This window comes from Melanostigma gelatinosum (assembly GCF_949748355.1).
Source record: "Melanostigma gelatinosum genome assembly, chromosome: 22".
NCBI lineage: Eukaryota > Metazoa > Chordata > Actinopteri > Perciformes > Zoarcidae > Melanostigma > Melanostigma gelatinosum.
The window spans coordinates 8,062,212-8,089,563 of NC_136655.1; the positions used below are offsets into that span (position 1 = coordinate 8,062,212).

Consider the following 27,352-nt stretch of genomic DNA (forward strand, 5'->3'; position numbering starts at 1 on the left):
TTGAAAAAAGTCATATGAACATAATAGTATAGGTCTGAAAAAGTGAAAAGAATTTCTTTGTATCGTATGTCGAAATAAGTCATGAATTAGTGTATGTTACAAAAAATGTAGCATAATATGACATAAGAAAGTCAAAACAGTTTTGTTCCTTCATATTTGAGTGTACACTGTTGTGAAATTCCATTATCCCTCCAGCAGAAGATAATACAGAAAGACAACAAAACAATCATTGAGTCAACATCCATTTATTTTTATTATAAAAATGTAGACCTTGTGGACAAACCAGTTCACAAAAAAAAAATCTAAATTTTTAGACTCTGAAAACAGAATGACAACATCAGAGTCCTTTACCTAGATTCATTTTCATACATACATTTTAAACTTATTTGTTCCTCAAAAACACAGTAAATCATGCCTCCCAAACGAGCGTGAGAAACAACTTTTACAAATGAATGATGAAAGCACAAAAAGCACAATGCCAAATTAAAAAAAACAATACAACTTTCCAAAGGGAAACAAATATATTTTAAAGCATAATGCTGCAAATACATTCTTTTTTTTCCAGCAGAGACAAACTAAAAGTAAAATAAGGACTTTGGTCTTCTCCCTCAAACACACTGAAGATGATTATGCTAGCAGTTAGCAAAATGCTAACTCATTAACTGAGGCAACAAAAGCATTTTAGTCACATTTAAGATATTTTCTGTGGGTATGATAGCTTCCTGTACCATGCGGGATTTACTTCAGTGATGTGAATTGTCAATAAAATTCATAGCTAGCATTCGCTTGAACAGCATACACATTAAGCTGCTGAGGTACAAAAAAAAAAAAAAAAAATCTTTTGACATTGTAACATGACGTAATATATATACTTCCATTTTAAATGTTTTTACAGTGCATATCTTCATTCAGACCTGCTTTAACTGCAGCGTTCAGAAACCTGGGACAGACAGAGGCTAGCCGACTTTCACCTTTTATTACCGTCGACACTCAGAAATCACTCATTTATTGTCCCGCCTTCTTCTGACACAGGCTGTCAAATCAAACTGCGTCTGCCTAACCCCGTCTCCTTGATCTCGATGAAAAACATCATGAGGTCAAGGAAAGACACTGACGACTGCACTTATAAGAGGCTACGGAAATATGCAATGGCGAATGTTATTGTTATGGATTCGCCTCGAGGAATCGGGGGACGGCATGATCTCCTTTTCTTTCATAAAGGATGGCTCAGCGTACCGTATGATGGAGATCAGAAAGGAAGCATTGATGCACCTTTCCTTAGCATCTAAAGAATCCAAAGAGCTCTCATCATGGCTGCCACTTAGTATAACAGAGTGAAATGACCTAGAAGTATCGAAGTAGAAAAGACGATTGGACCTCAGCCACAGTGTCAGTTTGAGAGACAAATCTGTGTTATTTTACACAGAAACAACAAATCGGGATCATCACGAAAACAAAACCACATGTGACTCAAATCTAACAAAAGGAAATGATCTTATGTTAAGTCATTTAGGAAGTAGCTTCACGCGGGAGTAATAGGCTAATGTCCTAATCTGCCCTTAAAAGTCTGCATGCTCTGCTTATAGTTATATTAAGCAGATCATTTCTGTGAGGACGTGTGACTACAGCACACACGTCTTACCACAAATACTGTCAAATCCATTGATGTGGGACATGAAACTGAAGTCGGTAAAAAAAAAAAAGATGTCAGAGGTTTGCGTTAATGCCACCTATCATCTATGGTCTATTGTTTCTTTGCATTGCTGATGTCATGAGACATTTCACCTCCCCAGTCTTCAATCTTAATCTTCAATTAAACAAAGATAAAACAGAAGTAATTGTTTTCGGTACCAAGGACGAACAATTGAAAATCACCGCTCAGCTTCAGTCACTGATGTTAAAACCCACAAACCAAGCCAGAAATCTAGGTGTAGTTATGGATTCAGACCTCAACCTGAACAGCCATATCAAGACAATTACAAAATCAGCCTACTATCACCTGAAGAATATATCAAGGATTAGAGGACTTATGTCTCAACAGGATTTGGAAAAACTTGTCCACGCATTTATCTTCAGCAGACTGGACTACTGTAACGGTGTGTTTACAGGTCTCTGTAAAAAGTCCGTCAGAAAGCTGCAGCTGATTCAGAACGCTGCAGCTCGAGTCCTCACTAAGACCAGGAGGGTGGACCACATCACTCCAGTTCTGAGGTCTTTGCACTGGCTTCCTGTCCAACAAAGAATTGACTTTAAAATCCTGCTGTTGGTTTACAAAGCACTGAATGGTTTGGGACCAAAATACATCTCTGATCTGCTGCTACCTTATGAACCATCCCGACCCCTCAGGTCGTCTGGGACCGGTCTACTTTCTGTTCCCAGAGTCAGAACTAAACATGGAGAAGCAGCGTTCAGTTTTTCTGCTCCACATATCTGGAACAAAGTCCCAGAAAGCTGCAGGTCTGCTGAGACCCTCAGCTCCTTTAAATCAAGATTGAAGACTTTTCTGTTTGCTGCTGCCTTTAATTGAACCACATTCAATTAATATATTAATCAATTTCTTGCACTGTTTTTTAATGTCTTAATTGTTTTTAAATCTCCTTTTCTTTTGCCTAATGTTTTGATGCTTTTAATGGTTTTATGTGAAGCACTTTGAATTACCTTGTTGTTGAAATGTGCTGTACAAATAAACTTGCCTTGTCCAGTAAGAACCAAACCTGGGAACTATTTTCTCAGGTAAGTCAGCAAATGAACTGTAGTTTTATGAGGATATGCTCTGCTTGCATCTGTAAAGTAGGGTTAGGGTTGAGTTGAACTCAACTGGAGACTCATCTTCCACCAAATTTACTTTGTCTGAAGAAAACCACTGGAGTAGAATGGGTATTAAAAAAAGAAGAAAAAAAAAAGACTCACGGTTGTAACAGTTTGAAATTCAGTTTTAAAATGTACTTAACATATAAATAATAACTTTACGTTATAGCAAATAACGACACAATAAAACGATAGTTGTCCCATCGGCAGCTCGATACTTTGCCTTCAAACATTGTCAATGAGCTGAAATGAAAACGGAACCGTTGCGAATGCAGCCGAGATCCTAAACCGTCACATTAAACATAACTTACGCTTAGTAACACTAACACTTGTTGTAGGCAGGTCAAATATAGCATTTGTTTGTGTCATAGAACACAAAACGTTTAACAAACTACAATTCAAATAAACCCTAAGTAGAAAACACTGAGTGGGTAAATAAATATGCTTTGAATTGCACAAAGTGAGAACGTTGAAGGTGAAAGCACTCAAATATGTCGAGACATTCGGTCTTTCAGTCAGTCGACCCGTTTAAATCAGTCAGACGAGCATTCACCGAGTCAGTCAGTGAGAGTGAAGGCCGACGCCCGTTCTCCGTTCACTGTCACGATTTAATCTTCCACAGCTGTGAACAGGAAGTAAAGGAACAGGATTAAGACACAAACAGGCAGTGGCTGGAACAAATATTTTGTTGAACAATAGGCTGTGTCCACACAGCGTCGTTTTCTGAGCGCGAGTGGTTTTTTCTATTCTCAATTGTTCCCAATGAGGAACGTCACAAGCTTCCTGGTCCGACCTGGCACACTTACCTTCAGGTTAAATCCTAACAGGTCAGATATGACTCCTGACACGGCAGACAGGATGACCACCTGGGTGATGTTGTAGAGCAGAGGGTTCATAGTCAAACCGTACAGCCTGAAAGGAGTATCCAACTCCTGGAGGGAGAGAGAAGAGGAGAGAGAAGAGAGGAATAAACAGTTAAGATTTTAAGGCATATTTAAAAGTTCATAAAAAGACTGTTGGTGCAGGTATCACAACAGAAAGAGCGTTTTGAAGACAGGCGGCACCTTGAGTAGTTTGGTAGCCAGTTTTAGGACGTTGTTCACCAGTGTCAGCTCCTCTTTCTTATTTGGCTTCTTCTCCATCTTCAGATACAGGTTGATCTGTGACGCACACACACACACACAATGGATCGACGTCAGTGTTTGGCGACATGTCGGCTGCGGGGTCACGCGTGTAAACTCTGCGTGTACCTGTTCGGTGAGCAGTATGGAGGTGTTGCTGTACTTCTTGCTGGTCTCAGAGCCCAGAGTGACGAACCGGAGCAGGAACAGAGACAGACTGGAGCACCAGATCACCAGCTCCCAGTTATAGTGACACTCCAGGAACGTTTCATGGATGTGGAGCAACTGGAAGGAGAGAGGAAAGTTCATTTATCCGTCTGTAAAAGTGGTTATTTTGGTGTAAATTGTGTTTTTTTTAGTCTAAGGCGTCGAGGCTTTCTGATGCACTTAAAGCCGCTATGTGTAGAATTTAAAAAGTTCGATGGTTTGACCCACTCAGAACTTACCTGGGCACAGCAGATGAAGACGACAGACAGAGTAAGCAGGAAGGCAGACGACACGATCACATCCACTGACCGCTGAGGACCCCGTCTCTGCAAAAGCAACAGTCCAGAGTTACACTCGGGTGTTTACGTCTCGGTGTTTCAATCCCCACAGCCGTGAATGAGCCCAACTCCCGAATGAACAGACATATATTTCACAAGGGAGGAAACCTTGAGGTAGGAGCGTAGCGACAGCCACATCTTGATGTTCTGGACTTTCTTCAGTCTAAAATGGGGGACCTCAGACTTCCTGGCTCTGCGGGCCGACGTCAGGTGACCAAACAGTTTGGCAAACAGCAGCCTCTGAAACACACGCGTATGAACAATAACCGGTTTAATCAGAACTGACAGCAGAGTTCATACTTAAAGCATCCGACTCAACGTTGGGCTTCAGTAAAGAACTCTCGCAGCTTCGCCATCAACAGCAACAGCAGGTCTTCGTCTCACCTGCTTGTAGGTCCTCTCTGCCACACTGAGCAGGAAGAAGAAGAGCCATATCAGGCAAACGCGTACCAGGAAGCTGAGGGTTACCATGGTGATGACCAAGGGGTCCGATCCAGACCCGCCTCCCAGTGCCACAGACAGCAGCTCATTGGCTGAGAGCGTGGTCAGCTGATCAAAGTCGCTGTACTGAGCCAGCCTGCAGAAACCGGACAACATTTGTACTTTTCTAACTATTAGTGAGAAAGCACGTGTCTCAAATCCCTCAATTTCTTAAATCTATTATATTTAGATGACGCGTGTTGTGCCAGCAGTACCTGTACACAAAAGGTGTGAGGCCGAGCGTCACTGAAACCACGTTCCCAAAGACCTGGTAACCAATACCAGGCGTGTAGAGATTCACCTGTGTAGGGAGGAGGACAAACAGAAAGGAGTGAATCCTTCTTTGCACAAATGTAGGTAGGCAAGACATAAGATGTATGCGAGTCCTTTAAGACCACGAGAGTCGTCACTCACTCGGTTCATGATCATCCCGCTGATCTCCAGAACGGACATGTCGGCCTTCTTACACTCGTTTCCCTCCCACACGATGGCGCTCACTCTCTCCAAACCGGGATTGGAGCTGTGCAGCCAGGGAGCGTGACCCTGAGGGCACAAAACAAAAACACACAAACATTTACATTACCTTAAACAAAAAAACATTTATCAATCAAATTAAGCGTTAAGAGTCCTATTAATATGTAGAAGTGCAAATCATCAAAACTGTCTAGCACCGAGCGAGCCACACGTCTCATGTAAGAGGCCTTACAGACCTGGTGGAAGGGGTCGTCTCTGTATTCCTTTTTAGCAGGAGGACAGACAGGCGTCCCTCCTCCTTCTCCCTCTGTAAAGAAAAGGAGTCACAGTGTTAATTCCACTACAAACACCAAACGATTACCGATGAGCAGGGACTTTAGCAGGGTCATCAAAACGAGACAAGTCACAAATGTTTCTTCAGCTGTTCTATGCCCATCCCATCTGCAGACCTGTCTCTGACGTGCAGGAGGATCTGCACTCGGCACAGTGCAGGAAGTCTTCCCACATCAGGTCCTCTGTCTCGGACTCGTGTCGAGTGCTCTCCGAGTCCTGAGTCCTCAGACTGGAACATCTGGAGCTGCAGCTGGTGCCAGACTTGGGAACGTCCTGACAGACATCAGAGACGATTGTTGTTTATTTTTTTTTTTTTAGAAGGATATGAAACGATGCCTTTGTCCCGTTTCCACGGGTTGCCTTTTGTGTGCGTTTACCTCCACAGCAAAGTGTTTCTTGTAGTGGTGTGCGTTCTTGCGGTTTCTGAGCGTCGAGTCGCTGTTCATCCTTTCGACTCCCCTGCGGAGGGCGCTGTAGGACGCTTCAGGGTCCTCCTCGCTGGACGCCTCATCCGATGCTGGCTCCTAAAAGACAGAATCCACGAATCAGCCACATCCCGCAGAGACAGACATGCTGTGGGTCTGTCGCCAAAACAGTGCTTCTGGTTCAGCTGGATCACCTTGTTGCCGCTTGCTAGCATCAGTCCCGTGCCGAGGGGTGCGAGAATGTGCGCGGGCTGGACGTGAGAGTTCCAGCACACCTCATCGGCCCGGTTCAGCAAATCACAGCGCGGCTCGTGGAGCTGAAGCCCCTCCTCGCTGCTGCGATTCGTCACCCGGCCGTCCAGCGACACGTAGCCGTTGTCCGTCTCGGTCGACTTGTCGATGGACAGCTTGGACTTCTTGGATCTGAAGGAGGAAGCAGAGGAAGGGAAGGAGGACAGGTAGAAGGACCAGCGAGAAGGAGAGATCGATAGAAAAAAAAGATAGACGTGTGCTGATGGATACAGACAGATATTTAGATAAAAAAAACACACAACGAGGCAGTGAGTTCATGCGGTGAGATAAGTCACACTGACAGGAAGCATTCAACACATCACTGTGGAACATTCATACAAAACAAACGCAGATATTGGAGATAAAATCTTGCGCAAAACGCGATGTACTGGAGCACCGACGATCAATGAACTATAGCGTCATCAACGTGCAAAACCTGGTGCAACGGAGAAATAACTGACTGAGGTGGAGGCGTCTCTTGCACAGGCGAGCGTGGCAGATAAATCGAGAGATGAAGAAACCAAATCAGGAAGTTATTTAGTGCTCTGAATGTTCCACACTGTTGTTGAAGCTGCTCAAAGTAGAAGCCTGGGGCGTAAGACAGTTACGGTCAAATTCACTTCACAGGCGTGGAATTGTTTTAGAGAGGGAAACTCTCAGATGGATGATTTTTGGGAGAACCACGGCCCACGCTTCTTTTTAAAACACACAGCTCGGTCAGCAAGTCATGCACATCAAAGTCAGCCGCACGGTCCCTTCGTTCCTCACTGGCAAAGACAAAGAGAGTGTTTTCACTGTTATACTGTTGGTGGCTCGGGAATTTAACAGTGGCGCAGACGATGTTGCTTGTCGACATCAAATGTGATGTATTCGGGTCGACCGATGAGAAATTGGGCAATTTTATTGGGGAAGATAAAAGTCAACGATGCGATAAGAAAGGAAGAGACGTTGCAGCTGACGATGCCGAGGTAAGGTCCGACTCCGGGCCGGGGTTCAGTTCTTGACATTTCAGTTAAAAGATAATGACATTAAGAGCACGTGTTTAAGAGTAACCAGTAAGATTACGAGACAAAATGTAATTATTTGACGACATTTGTTGATTTTACCAACAATAAATAAATAATATTCTCACTGAAGTTGGCAAAAACGAGAGAACTTCAATCGGTGAACTGAACCCCGGTCCCGTGTTTGTATATCATCTCGTTTTAGGAAGATGAGAAACGAAAATACACACCCAGCTTTACAGATATCATGCCAGAAATCTTGGAAGAGAGTGCCCAGGCTGTATGTGGTGCTGGCTGAGTGGGAGTGTGGCGCCCCCTCCTGTGTGTTATCGGTAGTGCTAGACCCGTCGCCTTCCCTATGCACCTCCATCTGAGATGCCTTCCTCAACTTCCTTCAGTTTGAAAAGAATAGAGAGTGGAGAGAGACTTAAAGAGGAGACTAAGAAGACTTGGCACGAAAGCAGTGCGTCCACTGGGAACCTTGGCTGCATTGTCTTATTATAATGTAAACTAGCGTTAGCAGTAAATAATACTTTAACACCCGCCAGACACAGACGCCGATACAGTAAAAAGGCAAATTCTACCAAAACCCTCATTGAGGTTGTTATTCTGCAAAAGTAGATATTTGAAGCTTGTAGATTTGAAACAATGTGATCAGAAAACATCACATTTCCACTTATAGCCTTTGGTTGCGTTACGTCAACTTTTGCAGTACATGAACGTAAACGTCGACAGAGGAGACGTGAACCCTCGGTATGATAATTGTTGTATGCGATCGTATGCAGTTTCTCTGTTTGTCTATGAGATGAAATGTCTTGGACTACAAGACGTGGATGAGGAAGAGAGAAAGACAGATATAGAGGAATGTACAGAGGAACAGAGTCTTGTGTAATTATGATTCTACCCTTAATAAAAAGAGACCCACAATGTATTCACTGAAGGCACAAAACGCGAGTAACTCCCAAAAACCCTTTCCAAAAACTGTGGCATGGTCCAATTTTCTTCCCAAGAGTCTGAAAATTGTCTTTAAATGATTATGAACCAGAAACAGCAGCCAACACACTGATGAGCTGCAAACCGACAGAGAGAGAAAACTACAAACTGCAAGTCTAAGAACTACAAAAACACACCAAGTAAAGCAAGCTACGTCCTACTTTCACACACAATGAATCCCGTCTGTCTTTAACCAGCGGCATTACATTTATCATGGAGAGACTCCAAGGCCGGCACGTCATCTAGAGATAGTAAAAGATAAATAAAAGATCCTTTAACTGTCAAAATGACTCATTTAGAAAGATTAAATGAAGACTATATTACGTCGGAAAGCTGAGAAGAGTCTGTTGATATTGACAGGAAGTCTCTCCGTGATAAATATGCTTTTATTCAGTTTGGGTTTTTGTGAAAGAAGCTGACTGAGAACTTGTCAGAAAGCAAACAGTGAGAACAAACGCAATCCAGCACTTTCTACATCTCCTGCTTGTTATCTCCATTTCCCCTTCTCGTCTTGATCTCCTCCCGTGTTTCCCTGGCTTTGATCTCTACTTCCCTTCTTTTCCACTCTCCACCCCGGTTCATCATTTCCCCTTTTATCTTCTGCACCGCTTTCCCTCAGTTCTCTCCCCCGGTCTTACCTGCGTCTCTTCCCCCCGCTGCTGGAGACGGGTTTCGGGGTCCTGGTGGAGACGATCTGACAGTGGACGGTGCCCAGCAGCAACATGAGCCAGATGGCTCCAAACACCTCGGTGGTGGGTATCCCATGAGGCTGGGGGATGATCGCGTACAGCGCTGCTGCTGCAACTGCACGTTTGGAAAATGGCATCCATTAAGAAATAGAAACGGAGAAATCAGATGACAGTTTAAATGTTGTTTGCAGTTCTTCACAGCTTCAAAACGTCATCGTTTGGGTTTTTCAGTCACAATGGACCCGACATGGATGCCCAATAGCCTTGCAGCTATATGCGATGTGCGTATAACTTCAATACTTCTATGCAAAGAAAGTCAAGGTGCTAAAGATCCAGACGTTTGTGTTTGTGGAGACCAAAAAGCGGGTAAAGATTCCACATGTGATGCTTCGTCTGCTGAGCAACAACACAAGCCATAACGGCTGCATCTTGGGTTTGTGCATCTGCACTCTGGTGCTCAAAATTAACTTGGTGAAACTGTGGTAATAATTCAAAAAGGGAAGGTTTGCGAGTGTTGTTATGCACCATGTGGGGGAAGTTAGCAGGAAGGGCGGAGGGTTAGCGAGAGAGACGAAAACAACAGTCTGCTTTCGACAGGGCTGTAAAGGGCCTCATGGTGTATGCGGTGCAAAACACTGCTCAGACATCTGAACAGCGTTTGTGCAGATATGGAGGCGTAACCTGGGAGTCCACTGCGCTTTCAAGACATTGTGCGTACCGCATGTGCGTTCTAAGAAAAGGTGCCGAAGCCGTTTAACATTTTGTGAACTTGGTTTTCGGTAAAAGATTTAAACATCGAATGAGGTTAAATTCAGACGAGATACCAGTAAACACTGACGACGATGCTACTCGAACCATGTTGTCACACACACACACACACACACCTTGCAGCAGATAGAGAGCCAGCAGTAAGAGGTAGATGGTTCTGGAGGTAACCTGGATCCACCATCGATAAAAGAACGGGAAGAGGACGACTCTGACGATGCCTTTCCGGGTCAGGGACGTCCACGGACTCTCTGGTTTGGCCTTGGCAAAGGCTGAACCTGCAGAGGAAGAGAACAAAATACACACACACTTAGTTTCTGGCTGAATTAGTTATTCTCGTTAAAAGTAATAATTTCTGCAGATCTGTTTTCTACTTCCGTCTATCCCCCTCTTTCTCGTCATCCTCTCTCGTGTGTGTGTTTTATGTTCTGTGTCTTTTAGCTTTTGCAGAAAGCCTCTGAGGTATCTAATCTAATGAATGGAAAGGAAGTTTGCACACACACACAAAATATTTTCTCACCTCTAACCAAATCCACGTCTATAAGGTCTGGTTTGACATGTCCCGTCTTCTTTGGCTTGTTCCTAAAACCCTGCAGGGGGGAGACAGAGCAACACGGAGTCAACGCCAGACAAGGAAAGAAACAGAGAAACACATTATTAATGTACACAGAAACACACACACACGGGAACTCAACTACAGGAGGCTTCTCATGCACATATGCCTTCATGAACACACACACACACCATCAGTGTTTGAGGAGGCTCACACGGCTAACTGCTCTGAATTCACTGCATTAGCATCTACTCGTACATCTACAAGATTTAACTCAGCACGACCTGGAAAGAGGTTTATACACATTAGAGCATTGAGCCGGTCTAAATGTTCATTCATCTCCCTGAGGTTTAAAGTTATAGCTTTAAAGTTGGTGCTTTGTGCAGTTTATGAGCCTGGGAGTAAAACTCCCCTGTGGCACACTGGCTTCCTGTGCCAACCAGTCACTTCCTCCTATAATGCGTATTACACTGTGTGTGTGTGTGTGTGTGTGTGTGTGAGAGAGACTGCTAGGTCAGCTGTGATGACAAACTGTACTGAAACTTTATGAACAGCTGTAAATTACGAAATTGACATGCTATTTGGTGCAAGGACTGCCTTTCAGTCAGCGACAGCAGAAAATAATAAATACAAATGAACAATTAAAGGTGTGTGTGTGTATATATACTTGTACAGCTATCTTTGGAAGGGCCATTTTGAGTTTGAGGGGGGGGGTCAGGCATTGAGTTTAATTTGCCTTAATTTGAGCGCAGAGGAAGAGACGGGACGCGGAGAGGGGAGCACCCAACATTAAAAAAAAAAAAAAAAAAAAAAAAAAAAAAGTACTTTCAATCAATACTCTGCTCTACTTGAAGGCACATTTTAACATTTTACGTTTTTCAGGATGTAAGTCACATTCAACAGGCCCGTGAAATAACACAAATCTGTCCACTTGGATCGGAGCGGATCATTCTAAAATTTACATACAGGCCAATCAGGTCTTGTGTTATCAGTAAATGGCTTGATGGAGGCCCTTCTCTCCAAATAGCCCATCCAGCAAGCGATTATGCAGTGCGTGTGTGTGTGTGTGTGTGTGTGTGTGCAGGGCTAAAAGAAGCCGATCAATAGCTTCCTCTTGGCAGTAGCTTTACCGCAGCATTAACGTCCTTCACAAATATCTGGCCTGGCCACAGCTCTTATCTCTGTGAGACTCAGAGTCTCTTATCTTTATAAACTAGTTTCTCCTCCAGTTACAAGCTGTGATGTTGCCTCAGTGACCTGGTCCCACATGCGTGAACGTCATTCATTATCAAGGAAACGGCACATATTTTAAAATGCATTTCAACAATGACAACACGAACACAAACCCAGCAGGATATGCTGTAGTTTCCCGTTTGTACCAGCGGGTGGCGACTGGTCCTTTATTAGACATCTGTTGTGCTTTTGCAAATTAACACTGTCCATTGTTTTTAAGAAATTAAAAACAGTAATCTACAGCATGATATCCTCCACGAGATTAAAAGGACGAATTGGTTATCTACATTTTCAATGAGGCTGTAAACATTACGATAAACAGTTCACACTGTGCATCTACGCAAAGATAAACTCTGCGCTGTCTGCTGCCGATACAATCTGAGAAACCAATTACTCGACAGGCGAAGAACCAAGATCGCAGCCTAGTGTTTTATATGTGTGTAGACTTTGAGCTCATTAAAGTCTCACTGCCGTTTACAGGACAAGAGGTACAGTAGAAGGAAGGAGGAGGTAGACGTACGGGGACAGAAAGCAGATATTGCTCATCAGAGGCCATCTTTATACAGATGTACACATTGAAGATCTCCTGTCACAATTATTCATTTAAAAACAACTAAACTAAATGTAATCTTGCATCAGGTACTCGGACCCAAATTTGGGAATGTTGGTTAAAAGAAAATCTCTCGTTCTATCTGAGAAGGGAGGGATTTAGAGGTGAGATGTCACAGCAGGCAGGTGAAGAGGCTCTAGTTTCCACAGCTCTGGACGAAGAGCTTCAAGCCACACACACACACACACACACACCTCTGTCCCATAAACCTCTCATTTAAACCCACAAAGTATTATCATGGGGCACTGCACATGGGGGTAATTATTATGTATCGTACTCCACAAGAGCCAAACAACTCTGACGGCCGAGTTGTATTTTGGGTAATGTCGGCAGGTGGAGTCGTCTTTTCAGAAAGTGGCGGCTATGGAAGAAAACCACCTCTGAAAACTGAACGTAAAAGTGACAAAGAGAATCTTGTTTCCATTGACAATACCTCTCCGCAGTGTCTCCACTTCCTACTACTTCCCTGTTCCTAGTTTAACCTGCTTACATACAACAGTTTGGAAAATCATAGCGCTGAAGATCCCAACAAAAAGCCACAATTGTGAAGATCATTAATATGTGCCTTATTTTGTAGCGTTGCTGTATTATGATATATTGTTATGTGTTAATGTCGCATTCAACAGACTAGAACATGATAATTAAACAAGGAAGACGAGGGAGCAAATGCACATGTCGGCTCACTAGAAGCTGGGAATGTACCTCCCTACCTCAGGTTCTTTAGTCTATTCCCAGAGGAACGCACACAGAAATGCAGCCATATGACCCTGAAATAACAGCTTTGTCTTACGTCAATCTTTAAATTTGTGCTGACCTTTACATCTGCATTGTTGCAGTTCTTTACACCCTAAAAGTGCCACCCTGATCACGTGACTCATGCTAATCCGTCTGTGTGCTCAGTTCCCTTAATTGTCTGACTGCAGTTAAAAAAAAACAAAAAAAAACACAAGTTCTTCCTGCAGCCAATCACGAAGCAGTGTTGCTACAGTGTGACTGCAGCAGAGTGGGGGTTAATAAACACAGGGCGACTGAAATGAGCGATCAAACCAACCAATCACGGTCTAGCTGGCTACAGCGTGGGAAGCAGGTGTGCACTGTGGGACAACAAGAGGGACGTCCTCCCCCGCTGTATACTCACCAGAGAAATAAACTGCAGAGAGAAGGAGGAAAAGACGGATGGAAGAAGAGGGGGATGGAGGTGAAGAGAGGAGAGATGGGCACGTGGACACCCAGCCGGGAGGGCAGAGAGGAGAGTGTTAAAAATAAATCATTGGAAAAAGAACTGGCAGCATGGTGAGAGACAGCAAAGGCAATTAAATGAAGAAGAGGGAGGAAGATGGAAGAGTGAGAGTCAAAGAGGAGAACAACTTGACAAAAAGGGAGCCAGAAGAGATAGAGGATGAGGAGAGACATTTAGACGAAGCAGAGCACAGAAAGAAAAACACAAACAGGAGAATGAAGAAAAAGAAAAGAAAGCCAACAATGAAACAAACGTACCTTTATTTCCCGCTGCTCCACTGACTTCTCCCATATCTGTTGGTCATAGGCGCCAATCTGGAAGAGCAGACGAGAGGAACGATGAGTTGGGGAGAGAAGCGCAACAGAAGGTTCTAGTTTCCAGATGCACACGTCATCGTCGAGGAACAGAAGTAATGATCCGAACCACAAGAAAAGGTTTCCTCAGACGCAGCACAAAGCTTCACTTCCCTTTAAGAAAAGGATTCACGTAGAATTAAAAAAGTTTAAATCAAAGTGAACTGCCAACGCCCCGTAGCCGCCGCGTCATCATTATTTCAAGACGGATTATATCCCCATAACAACAGATATTCAGTATTGCGATGAGTCGGCAGGAACGGATCATTATGGTTGGCGTCGTGTTTGGGAGTTCAGGATTCTAAATCTGGAGCAGTCGTGATCTCATAACACAAGTCGGATATTTACAACCGTGTCACTACATGACATGGTGATGAATCATTTCACCACAAATTAGGATTTTAATTTAGCAAAGTGTTTAATTGTTCCCGGAAAAACTATAATTAACGAGTGTAAGGGGTGCAAGTGGGTTTAAGGGGTTAAGTAGCTTAATAAAAATCCCATTGTGCCGCAACCTTTGACAATATTACATATTCGGTATCAACTTGTTATAAGCTGTCAGTGAAACTACATCTACAATGTTAACACAGAGTTAAATATTCAACCCGTGACTCAATGGTTTTATAGTCTGGATGTCTAGTGTATCATTTTGTGACTTTTTGAAAAAGAACACGATATCTTTAGCATCACTTTTCCATATTAGTAAGGCCATCTTTGAACTCTACAGTTCTGTTAGGCTGGAGTTGAAAAGGTTAACATAGTGTCGCACTAACCCACACCTGCTGAGTCGAACACATCTGACACACAAACAACAACACAGTGTTATCTACAGAAAGCCTTCTTTCACCGTCACGCTTTATCGTCTCTAAAGTTGAGTTAAGAACCTGTGAAACTGGTCCAAAAGAGTCATGGTCGACTGGAAGAAAAGAAACCCTCTGACAGTATGACACACACACAAACACACACACACACACACGGTGAAGGGGGAAATGAGACTCTGGGGAAATGCATGCAGCACCACCTGTCACTGTCTCAGAGATCAATAGACCTGCAGAGTGTGCGTGTGTGTGTGTGTGTGTGAGGCTAGTGGAGTGGTTACTATACACTTATGCAGAGTGTGTTTTTATGAGCGCAGTACGACACAGAGATGGACCGTTATCGTGGAGACGAGATGGATCTGTACCTCGTCCAGATATCGAGCCCTGAGGACGCACAAAACAAACGCACTCCCAAGATCAGACGGTGCCAATTTCACACCACGTAGCTACGATTAGCAGATAACATTGAAGGAGTAAAAAAAAAAAAAAGAAAAAAAAAAAAAAAAAGACGTGTGTGTAAGGCATCGAGTCTGGGTCAGCACGCCAGTGGAAAGTCTGCATGTTTAATGACACGTCATTAAACATGATTAGAAAGAGCAGGAGAGGAAAAGGGAGGTCAAAGAAGAACGTGAAGAGAGACGGAGTAATGGGCGGAGAGAAGAGAAAGTGTTCATGTCGTCAGTTAAAAGGCTTATTTCATAAATATCTTTATATCCCTCGATAATAAGTGTTTGTGCCTTTACTGAAATAGCCCCGACGACTATTTAAGTTCATCTGTTTCCACGTCACGGACACAGAGTTAGCACAAATGGAACATATGGTTCATCAAAGGCCTGATATATTCTGGTGTGTGCATGTCTTGTAAAATTGACGTTTTCATATCATCTACAACACTGAAAAAATATACTACACATTAAAGCTCTGTGTTATTATAAGTACTATTTCTGCTACAGGAATGAACAGCTGATCTATGCCCCCAAATGTACTTCTGTTAGTGCCGCAATACGTTCTGTTCTTTCAGCAAAATAACTTGCAATCTAAAAACCCGACAATCTGACTGGGATTTATTGACAAACGTGGGTCCTGAGGCTCCGCCAGTTGTGAACAAATGGGATATTCTCGGCACCGGAGAGCATTAAATCTGACGTCCGTCTGACTGATTGTCTGTCATTTGGGCCGGCTAATTTTCCACATCATTCAACCTATTAAAAAAAAAATACACACACTGGAGTGTGTGCGGCGGACAGCCAGAGGGCAAACATGAGCAGACTACGCAGCAGGAAGATGAAGAAGCAGAGAGGGAGAATATAGAGGAGGAGGGCAGCTATGGACAGAGGAGTCATTCTCAGACACGTACAAATCCCTCGTTACATCGTGGCGTGATGCCGTAACTGAGATCTGACAGAGTGGAATTAACACTGGAGATCCTCTTATCCACACACACGGCGAACTGATTTCATTGAGAAAAATCAGAGTTCTGCGATTTGACAAGCAAATCAAGTGCAGAGAGAGAGAGAGAGAGAGAGAGAGAGAGAGAACCAGAAGGGAAGGAGACGAGGACAAGTGTGCCGCTGCGGCAGTGCTGGGGTCACCATGACGACGGATGGAGGAGGGGGGAGACAGAGGGATTATGTCGGCGAAGCAACAGAGTTATATAACAACTGCCTCTGCAATGGAGGGCGTCTCTCACACAGATATGCTGGTTTGAAGAGGTTTGTTTTGAAGCGAGTCTCCAGCAGATAATCACCAGATTAACACGTTATCACTCGTTGATAATCGTGTATCAGTGACAATTATTTCCATTCAACTGCTCCGTTATTGTAGATGAGCTGGGGTTCAAACTTGTGGCTTCCAGCTAATCACAAACTGGATTATCAGATACTAGTGGAGCATGTCGCCCACACACACACACACACACACACACACACACACACACACACACACACACACACACACACACACTTGACTTTAAAGATGCTCCACAATGGCTCAAAGGTGTCATGGAAAAAAAAAAAAAAAAAAAAGGTGTAACTCGTAGTGACAAATCAATAGAGACTCATCACCCAGCACTGCTCATTGTTTTGGTTTCAAAGCTCACGACTTCATTATTTCGCTTCAGTCTCTTGCTCTCGCACCTGTTATTTTCAGTCACAGCAGGGTTTTTGTACACTCCCTGCTCAGCACAGACAAAGTCAGCAGCTGGTGAGCACAGAGGAGCATCGAGATGCAGAGTGAACGTTTGACTTCCATTCATCAGGCGGATCAGAAACACGACTCCTGATGAATCCTCTGTGTGTGTGTCTGCTGCGTGGATAGATAACGTGTCGTTCACACTTTATAAACCTTGGTACGCTCCACTGTGGACCAGGCTGTGATGGAAAACGCCTCAGCTGCTTGTGGGAGTCACCTATGTGCATATGTCAGTTGAGGTGTGGTGAGCGAGCTAGAAGGGTACTCTCATTTCAGAGAGGAATGTGCAAATGACTGAATGAATGAATCCAATGTTACATTTCAAAATCCTGAAACTCTGGATTATTTTCAGTGTCGGTCCATTTGTCTTTTTTGGTGAGTCATTCATTCAAGATATTCAGTTTACAGTGATACAACATATGTTTAACAAACTAATCATCGGAATTGCTGACAGTTGACTTATCAATTAATCAACAAATAATTTCACCCCAAATCCCCAAAACTACGTGGCAGCAGATTAACCCTCTGCTGTGTTTTCATGTGTGACCGTGTGTGTGTGTGTGTGTGTGTGTGTGTGTGTGTGTGTGTGTGTGAGAGAGAGAGGTCTATTTTAAGCTCAGACAGGCGTGTGTGTCAGGTTGAAAAATCCCTCCACTCGCTTAAACGTCCTGCAGGCGATTCTAGCTGCTAAAATGTTCAAATGTTCCAACTAATAACTACATATTACTGTCAATTAATCTGCCAAAAATCACAATTTTTGACTGTCCTTATTCCAGAGGACCCAAGGTGACGATTGTCTTTTGTTTGACTTTAGTTTAGTATCACATAAAAGACAAAGAAAGCCGCCAAATCCTCTCAACATAGAGGCTGGAAACAATAACAATAGAAGAAAGACAAGTATAGGAAGGTGGAACGAGACAATTTCTGTTCTTTTTTGCTTTAAAAAAGCGATTGAAACAATCTAAATTGGATTATCGAAACAGTTGTCAATTCATTTTCTGTCTACTAATCGTTTCAGGTCCAATATTACTATTAATAACTGGAAGATTAGAGCAAATTAATAAGAGTCCACCTATGCCCGTTTTGTCTGGAAAGCTGTCGGAAAGAAAAGTCCAATAACTGTGTGCATTATCCAGATTAAGAGACATGTTTTGAGGTGAAAGAAAGACAGCCTATGATATAATAAATGTTATATAAATAATACAGGAAGCTACTTGATAGATCATGTGTTGTCTCTCTAAATACAGTCATGTCCTCCGTATATAGACTCTTCACACAGAGACTTAACGTCCACAGATCGAGGATATGAATTAAAGGTGCTTACGTCCTAAAAAAAGGCCTTAAAGCCCCCACAGGAATAAACTATAAGCCGATGTATTTAACTTCAAATATATCACCGACATGCACACAGGAAGCTGGCAACACGAGACTATTAGCAAGCACTGTGTGTCAGACATTTCAAAAAAACAAGCACGTCTGTCTGGTGCTGTAGCAGCTCTAGACTGCACGGCACCGCGGTGGGAATAAAACACAACACACAGTCTATAGCGCAGGAATAGCGCAGTCAGGAATACACTGCGAGTCATAGGAGCGTGTAGGCCGGAGAGAAGAGGATCTCTGCAATGTCTTCAGGTCAGTGGGACGTCAGCTCTCATTACAGCACAAAAATAAACCTGCCCCATTGGTTTGAGACTTTTCTACCATAGTTCTAGTTGCTTAAAGCTAAACTAGACTATCTCCTGATCTCTCTCTCTCCATCGCGTGTTTGGCATGAACTTGACGGAAATTGTTTTAGAGCTGCAATGGACCCGCCTTTACCCGTCGAGGCTCGTCTACCTGCAGTGTTTTGATCAGCCCGTTAACAGTTAGCAGAGAGACAATATTTGAACCATTGGAAGGAAATCATCCTGTCCTGTTGACTCAAACAGCACAGACAAGAAAGCTCCGGTTATGACGTCGAGCAGAGAACGTGTGTTCTTAAAAACACGGAACTTTACTCCGAGAGAGACGTCGGCGACAAAGACGCACCGAGGACAGCCAGACGGGTGTCATCTGCTCATTAGAAAAGCTTTTCTCTCAGTCATGACTCAGCGGTTGTCATCACTGGTCCAGACAAGCTCAGCTAGACGCACACACACAAGACACACAATCAAGATTTATCAAAAACAATTCAGAGAAAACATTGATTTTCTGTTTTAGATCTTGGACTAATATTACAGATCTGCAGAGCTGAAAAGGTCTAATTAAAGACTTTACCTGCAATTAAATTCAGGACTTCTTTAAGAACCATAATAAAGACGCAAAGCTGAGAAAACCTGCTATTTTCAATTGACAATAGTCGTTTGTCTCGAGCAGACGGCCGTGTTTAAGAGTTCAGACCTTTAATTGGAGGCTGTAACTTCTCATACGAGTCATCTTCAGAGCGATCCGATTCCAGTGAAAGCGTGTTGACGTCCACGTCTGCCAGGTGCAAGCGAAAGATCACAGAGCGACAGGTTGTGATGACGGGACAAAAAAAAAGAAAGCAGACCCACAGATACGGAGACAGAGAAGTCGAGGAGCAATAACAACAGCAGACGAGCAGAAGAGGCCCGAGAAGAGACAGACGGGGTCGTGACGGATAGACGGGTTTGTGGGGTCAGACGGGTTTGTGGGGACAGACGGGTTTTGTGGGGACAGACGGGTTTTGTGGGGACAGGCTGGGTGTGTAAGCCGAGAGCTGCAGGGGGAGCAGCGCTGGAGTCCAGCAGAGGATCTGATATCTGAGACCATGGAACAAGAAGACACACAACACCGGCCTGGTTTCACACTGTGCCGAGCGGACCTGCCGACAGCGCCGAGGAGGTCGCTGCCAAAACACTGCGTCAGAAAGAGTCTGCACACGAAAATGTAATGACTTTTTTTTTGTTTTGTTTTTTACTCTATATCTTGCCGTGTTCAGAAAAATGAACAAATGTTTCAGCTACAATGATTTAAACAGAACTGGAGGCAGATTTGTGTGACCTAAGTTGCATATTTAGGTCATGACAACTGAGCAAACTCGGCTTCAGAAAAGTGTGATGCAGCTGAACGTTTACTTTGTTCATGCAAAGACAACATTGACAGCTGAAGGATTTTTCCAACAGCTTTTTAAACTTGGAATCAAACCGCACCGTCCACGGTGGCTCCCTAGGGACGCTTTATTTCCTAAAGCATAGATGCAAAACACTGAACAGAACATAGGTTGCAAAATACCACTGCCACAGATATTCTAATATCATTTTCTTCTCAAAAAACAAAGCAGCATGCAAATGCAAATAAAATGTACAGTGTCTTACCTTTTTCTGGTACCACACCACAGCATCTTTTACTTTGGAAGCCATTTACATTCCCCTTCTCCCCGCCTAGGGCATCTTAGACTGGAAACACACAGCGGGAGAGAGAGAGAGAGAGAGCGAGAGAGGGAGAGAGAGAGAGAGAGGGAGAGAGAGCGGGGGAGAGAGAGAGGGAGAGCAGTGTGAGTAATGAGGAGAGCGAGGGGAGGACTGAGGTCTATGTACCTGGTAGGAAGGTGTGTCCAACAAATGGAGAGAGGGAGGGAGGGATGACCCCCCCCCCCCTCCCACACTTGTATTAATAAGGCCAGCCACCTCCCTTGACACCCATCTTACAGAAACAAAAACAGTCTATTCGCCGACCTGGTTGCTTCCACTGAATCACATTGTGACACACACACACACACACACACACACAGACATGTGTTTTCCGGAACAAAATTAGGGAAAGGATGTGACTTAACTGCGTGTTAAGGTGTGTGCATGTAACCGTTATGGGTGTATATGTGAGCGTGTGTCTATATGCAGCACCAAGCCAGCACCGGGTTAGCTTAGCATACAGCTTAGCATTACATACTCGTGTCCATTGGTAATAAATTCCACCTAGCAGCTCACTTAGCACATTAGGAGCGTTCCCTCGTGAAGCCTCGCGTTGTATTCTAATCAGTTGATTGTCGATAACTGCGTCACCGACGGGAGGTTCACGTGACAGAGAGCCGGCGTGCAGAGTGTACATTGGGCCTGCAGCGTGTCACTGTTACAGTCCCAGTGTGATTACACAAACATGTCTTTGAAACAGGATCCTCTGGTGATGTGAGCTCGTTTGTTGTGGTTAAAATACAAAAAAAAAAAAAGGAACCAGAGCAGACGGAGTTTTAACTGGATCCACTTTAACAAAACCTGAGCTTCAAATGGCATTCGACACGGAGAACAACCAAATAGGACTCATTGAGCTAATCTTATATTTGATAACAGCAAACTCCCACTGCTTATGTGGGCTCAAACGTTACAATTAGAAACCTCTCACGCGTGGGTGGAGGTGGAAGACGAGGAGCCAAACGTTTGGTTACTCAGAGAAGCTGTAAAACATGGAGGCTTTGGAGGTTAGCCACTCTCCTCCCCCCTCTTCTTCCTTCCTCTTCTGTCTCTCTTTGTTATATAAGTGCAAAGTGGTGTCCTGCTGGAGTGATGGAGGGGCAGATGGAGAGTGATGGAGGTCTAAGGACAGAAGCTTACCAGTTTCCCCTTTGGCTCCGTCGGTTATCAGGAAATAACACTCAACCCAACAGATTTTTGACATTTTCTTTTCTCTTATTTGTCAAACTTTCCACTCAGAGTTTGAACCTTAAAGAGTGAAGACGTCCTGCTGTGCATGTGAAGACTCGTCGGGAAGTCAATCCCTCACGTTTGCGTCTCCAGTAAATTATGAGTCACCCTTTTCCTTCTAACATCTGTGTGCTTAGAAGTGCTGCTCCTATATTTTTCAAAATAAAGCCAATTGTGTTGCCTGTGCTGCACTTTACTTTGAAAGAAAACGTGTGGGAGAGTCATAATACTGGACCGTTAAGTCAGCTGCGCAGCTTATCTGCAAACAAGCAAACCGCAACACTTCAAGTGTTTATAAGCAGCAGGAAGGAGCGAGAAAAATGCCTGCTGTGAGCCAAGTGTGAACCGCTTCAACGTCGAGCACGGAAGTCTGCCGGCGTATGAACCAAACACACCCACAGACGGTAACGCACCAGCTGATCAATGCACAAAACTCTAAAAATCCCTGTTCCCATATCGCTAAATGCTGCATGCACGCTGCTCATGAGGTTGCAGAGTCGTGCGTGCATTTCTTCCTGTGTGTCTGTGTGTGTGTGTGTGTGCGCGTGAGTGCGTGCACTTTTGACCAAGAAGGCCAGAGACATTTTTAGCAACAGGAAGAGAGTATCTTGCTCGTCGTCTACAATTACGATCATCCCTCCTTCCGCTATCTTTCACTGCTGAACGTCTCTATTCTCCACATATGATGCACTTGTTTTTTTTTGCCGGTACTCATAAAGCATATTTAGTTCAACTTAACAGGGGGGATGCTGGTATTCACTATGCTGGTTTGTCCTTTTGATGTGCAGTGGTTACACAAGTGAATGGGTGTCAATAGAGGCCTTCGTGTTAAAACTTTTGGAGATAGAGGCGGTGAAAGAAAGGGAAAATGGCCAGACCAAGAAAAAGGGAGAGAGGAGGATGTATGTGAAGACCAAACCCCGTATGAAGGGTGAGGAAGCAAGAAACGTTTCCTTTCCTTCCTTTGTTCACATAAACACGAGACAGAGAGAAAGAGTTTACCTCTCATTCACACTGGAGTAACCCGACCGTCACACATTCACAAGGGTTTTTTTGCTGCTCTTAAACTTTTCGCAAGAAATTTAAATATTAGTGTCATATGACACTGGTGTTGGCTAGCTTACACATCGGAGGAAGAGAGCAGCTTGCAATGAGATCAAACTAATGTCGCTGATGAAGCCACATGAAATAAATGCGCTGGTGTCCAAATACTGCAGAGCGACGACTGCTGCTGCTTTGAAGAGATGTGAGATTGCACAACAATCAAAAGCATGACCAGAGAGAAGAAGAAGAAGAAAACAGACATTCATCCAGACAGACAAACCAATAGGAGCTCCACCCCGTCATTAGTGGAGCAATGTTCTCTGTTTTTAACTCTAAGACTCTCAGGCAGCTTTAAGGCTTCAAATCCTCACCACGCAGAGACGCGGCGAGAAAGAAAACAGGCAGATCGTCCCCGTATTAAGCCTCAAAGTCCTCTCATCGTAGCTCTGTGGGATGACGACACTAACACACACACACACACACGTCGCACACTATTGTCTAATGTGACTTCATACACAGGATTAGCTGTAATGTGCCGGGTTTTTTTTTATTTATGCTGGAAAAACATCAGGAGGAAATGGGCTCGTGAGTTCTTTTTCCAACACCGCACATTCACAGTGTTCCCAAAATACACTCTGGTTCACTGAAGAGTATTTAGGGAACGGAGCCGAGACAACAGACGCACACACACACACAGCTGTTTTCTCTTCAACGCCTATGAATCCTGTGACTCACACAGGTTTTCTTGTGAACCTCCTAGATTTGAGGCTACATTTCTGACCCCAAATCATATATTTCAAAACGGTTTTTAATGAATTCCTCTCAAGTTCATTTTCACACCGATTGCTCTGCTCACGGCAAACTCGCGTCAACAAGAAAGCTTCACAAACGCACGGCCATTACAAAGCTCTCAAAGAATTAAGAGAGCACACAAACACACACGGACTATTTGTGTTGCATATTATATCATATACTATAGTGGCGTTCAATATAAAATGTTTCATATCGTGATTGTTTTTGTGAAGCTGAGCTCCCTCACACTGGACACTTCTTACTCTCAATCACAGCTGTTGGTTTTCACCGCTGTGTTTCCGAGTGTGCTCCAGTAAACATCACCTCTCTAACGACTATAAACAGGAATCTATAAAAAGGCCGACGGCGGTGCCTTCAAATTCCTCCAAGTTCTTGAAATTCCGTGTTGTGTTCGAGTAACAAACCCAAAGATATTCGGTTTATCATCATACATGAAAGAAATGAAGCAGAAATCTTATTTTTCAGTTTTAAAATAACCTAAAACTTTTGAGTTTATTGGGATTTTCCAGCCACCAGGCACACAAACATGCAAAAAATCACTACTAAATGGGTGTCGAGAGGGAGGCCGGGGTGAGTGTGTGTTTGTGTGTCTAATGGAAAGTAGGTGTGTATGTGGAAGTCATGCCATGTTTTTTTCCTCCTCATTTCATTTAAGGTAATTTGTTACGCAAGCTGCCACCCGTGCCAGACTTTTTAATCCGACACCTCGCAGCTACTCTCTTTCACTCTCTCACACACACACACACACGCTCGCTCGCTCTCTTTCAATTCTTAATGTCTCACGTTATTGCAAATGACTCGGATTGGTTTCCCGTAACCGGTTACATTTTGCTCTCGGTTCAAAGTTGTTACAACACCTCATCTGTGAAGCTCCGACTACAACGTAGCGCTCATTAAATATTTTATGTCCTCTCCTCCTTTATTAAGAAAGAGCACAATTCTCGAAACATTCCGGCAGTCAACGAAAACACACGCAATTAAAAGCAGACGAAATTATTATTAGTTGATGAAATATCATTTAAGGGTTATTAAGCACTGGAAAAAACATATGTAATGTTGGTGTGTGTTAAAAACGCGACACCGTTTCTGTGGGAGTATCTTAAGTGGAGCAGAGGAGCAACACCTTAAGGTCGGCACGCTTCCTAAACCTTGTGATGTGCAGCTGTGTATACGCTTCTTGGGTCACGTTGGGTTTTAGATTTAGGGTGGTGAGGAGGTTCACGTGACAGGCGTCATGTGCTCTCTATATGGAAGCAGGGGGCTCTCACCGTCTGCTGACAGCCCCCACTCACAGTGAACGGGTGGGCAACCTTATAAATCTAACAGAAAACCATCACTGTGGGTTCATCCATGGAAGCGGCTAAATTTAGCCTTCAAAAAAAAAAAAAGAAAAAAAAAAAAAAAAAAGAAGCAGAACGTGGCAGATTAGATTGCAACTGAGCATGAGGCAAATACTGCAGGAAGGGCCTCGGGCGCTGATCTCGATCAGAGGAACGCTGTTTCACACCGACCAATGACAGAGTAGCACTTTTTACGCAGTACGTCAGAATAGAGAAGACTCCTCTTCTTCTGCTGCTTTTCTATCAGTGTAGTGTTTCTCTGGGACGTCTAATGAAAACATGAGAGGACAAGAAGAGACCTCCTCCACGAGTCTGGTAACTCGTGATGTGTAACACAAGCTGCTCTCTCTCTCTCTCTGGGTGCTCCATATTTCATGATGGGTGCAGGTTACATCTCTGAGTTGGGCAGAGGGGGGAGGGCATGTGTGTGTGAGGGCATGTGTGTGTGTTTAAGTGAGTGAGTGTTTGTGACGCTGCTCAATCGACGGTGAAGGGTCGGCGGTGCTCCAAGAGTGTATGTGTGTGAAGCAGAGGGGTGGTGGGAGATGGGGGGGAAAATCAGGTTTTCCATCTTGTAGGCGGATTCCCTGACAATCTCAACTGACACTATACTTGACCTATACAGGGCTTGATGATCATATAGCAACAGCACACACACACACCATCACGCAATGAGCAGTAAAGCATGAAATTAACTTTAGTCTTTAATGACTTAACGGCCTTTTCTCTTCAGGGAGACCGTCTCAAAGCGTCCCAGTTAAAGATCAAATCAATCATCTTATGTATATTATAATTAAATCATGCTTCTATCTATCTGCGTATCATTCGGAGGGTTTTTGTCAAATTTGGGACAATAGAACAACAATACAATGCATTTCTGGAAACACTGAGTCACATCAATACACACGCAGAACAAGAAAAAGCCTCGGATCTCACGCTCCCCTCAGACGGGAAGTATGGCCTTTTCCACATTCTCCTATTTTTCAATCAATCTTTCTCACGCAGACATAATAAACAGTACTCATGAACTACTGTGTGTGTGTGTGCGCGTGTGGGCAGCTGACACCCTCTCAGCAACAAAACATAAGTTGTTGAAGCATGTGGCGCTCATACAAAAACTGACTGTGGGATTTAATGTGGGGGGGGGGGGGGCTACAAACTAGTAAACACACACTGTCTCTCTCACACACACACACACACACAAAGACTGACCTCTTGTCAGGCCGCGTAGCCAACTGGTGTTTTGTCCTCACAGCCAAATCAGGACAGGAGCTGGACATTTGGAAGAGAGAGAGAGAGCGAGAGAGAGAGAGAGAGAGAGAGTCAAGACTGTGTGGCCTTTGTGGGAAAAACCACGTTTGAGATTCAAAGCAATGACTGTGTGTCGCACACAGATGAAAACATGTCATTCAGGAGAGACAGACACTTCATTTGGTCAACAACTACAACTTCATCCGGTTTGAAAAGGGGATCTCACACACACACACACACACACACACACACACACACACACACACACACACACACACACACACACACACACACACACACACACACACACACACACACACACACACACACACACACACACACACACACACACACACACACACACACACACACACACACACACACACACACACACACGTTTAGTCAGAAAAACAACCGGCATCATCAACATAGTCTTTATCCTTCACATTTCCTGATGATGACAGACTAACGAGGAGGGTAACGCATAGTTACACTGCGCTGTATATCTCCTTAAAGCTACAACGAGGAACTTTCATTTTGCCCCGCGGACGAGCACCAGAGTCTCTTTAGAAAACCGCTCATTTTACTGCAGCAGAGTCCGACAGTCTGGCTCCACGCAGACCTGGTTCTGGTTCTCCCGGGCCTCCCTTCCCCCTCCAGCGGGCCCAGCAATACGGCCCCGGTTCTCCAGCAGCATTGGTGTTGGTTCTCCAGCAACGTCGAGGCTGAATTTGAGGGGGCTGATTTGGGCATTTCTGATCCCCCCCATCCTATCTGTGACACTTGCTCTCATAGACTTAAACCCGAGCAGCAATGCTGCAGGCCATTCTGCAGCTGTAATAATACAAGACGATATGGCGGTCCGTGTTGTGATGTAACTACAGTGCAGCGGGTGATGCAGATTGAAGCTGCACAATGAACACAGCATCCTCAAAAAGACGGGCAGAAAGAGTGAGAGAATAAGTAAAAGAGACAGACTGGGAGAACAAAGACATACAAAGGAACACGCTGGTCAGACAATAGACTGCAGTCTGGCTCTATAGATGCTAGAACAACACACACACACACACAGCAAGCACTGCAGAACTGCTGCACAGCTGTGCTGACTGACAAGTGCTGGGCTGTCAATCAATCAATGTCTCAAAGGCTATGTAGTCCCATCCACACGTGTGTGCATGCAGGTTAGGGAATCCCAGGTCTGTAAAGCAACCCGCTGGATGAAACACAATGCCGGTCTTGTCCACATACTATAAGCAGCAGCAACGGTGATTTCATCTCCCGTCTATGGACAAGTCACAAACACACTACCCGTGTGCAGCTTCCTGCTATTTCCCACTGA

The 27,352-nt window shown here is 44.1% G+C and overlaps 1 protein-coding gene across 2 annotated transcripts in view; it reads right to left on the minus strand.

Moving 5' to 3' along the window:
* Positions 1-229: 229 nt before the first annotated feature.
* LOC306796168 (protein PHTF2) overlaps positions 230-27,352 on the minus strand; it is a 28,826-nt gene continuing 1,703 nt past the window's right edge. The window contains exons 2-21 of one of the 2 annotated variants that reach the window (XM_079294974.1): positions 25,975-26,034; positions 20,243-20,323; positions 13,822-13,878; positions 10,449-10,518; positions 10,048-10,206; positions 9,113-9,278; positions 7,712-7,873; positions 6,381-6,609; positions 6,139-6,285; positions 5,878-6,034; positions 5,665-5,735; positions 5,369-5,497; positions 5,170-5,255; positions 4,859-5,051; positions 4,583-4,714; positions 4,376-4,462; positions 4,059-4,214; positions 3,873-3,968; positions 3,615-3,740; positions 230-3,430 (exon numbers count right to left, since the gene is read on the minus strand). In XM_079294974.1, coding sequence (XP_079151100.1) covers positions 3,410-3,430; positions 3,615-3,740; positions 3,873-3,968; positions 4,059-4,214; positions 4,376-4,462; positions 4,583-4,714; positions 4,859-5,051; positions 5,170-5,255; positions 5,369-5,497; positions 5,665-5,735; positions 5,878-6,034; positions 6,139-6,285; positions 6,381-6,609; positions 7,712-7,873; positions 9,113-9,278; positions 10,048-10,206; positions 10,449-10,518; positions 13,822-13,878; positions 20,243-20,287 — 2,289 coding nt within the window. In that variant the 5' untranslated portion in view covers positions 20,288-20,323; positions 25,975-26,034 and the 3' untranslated portion in view covers positions 230-3,409. The remainder of the gene's footprint in view (positions 3,431-3,614; positions 3,741-3,872; positions 3,969-4,058; positions 4,215-4,375; positions 4,463-4,582; positions 4,715-4,858; positions 5,052-5,169; positions 5,256-5,368; positions 5,498-5,664; positions 5,736-5,877; positions 6,035-6,138; positions 6,286-6,380; positions 6,610-7,711; positions 7,874-9,112; positions 9,279-10,047; positions 10,207-10,448; positions 10,519-13,821; positions 13,879-20,242; positions 20,324-25,974; positions 26,035-27,352) is intronic. The other variant, XM_079294975.1, reaches the window with a different exon arrangement.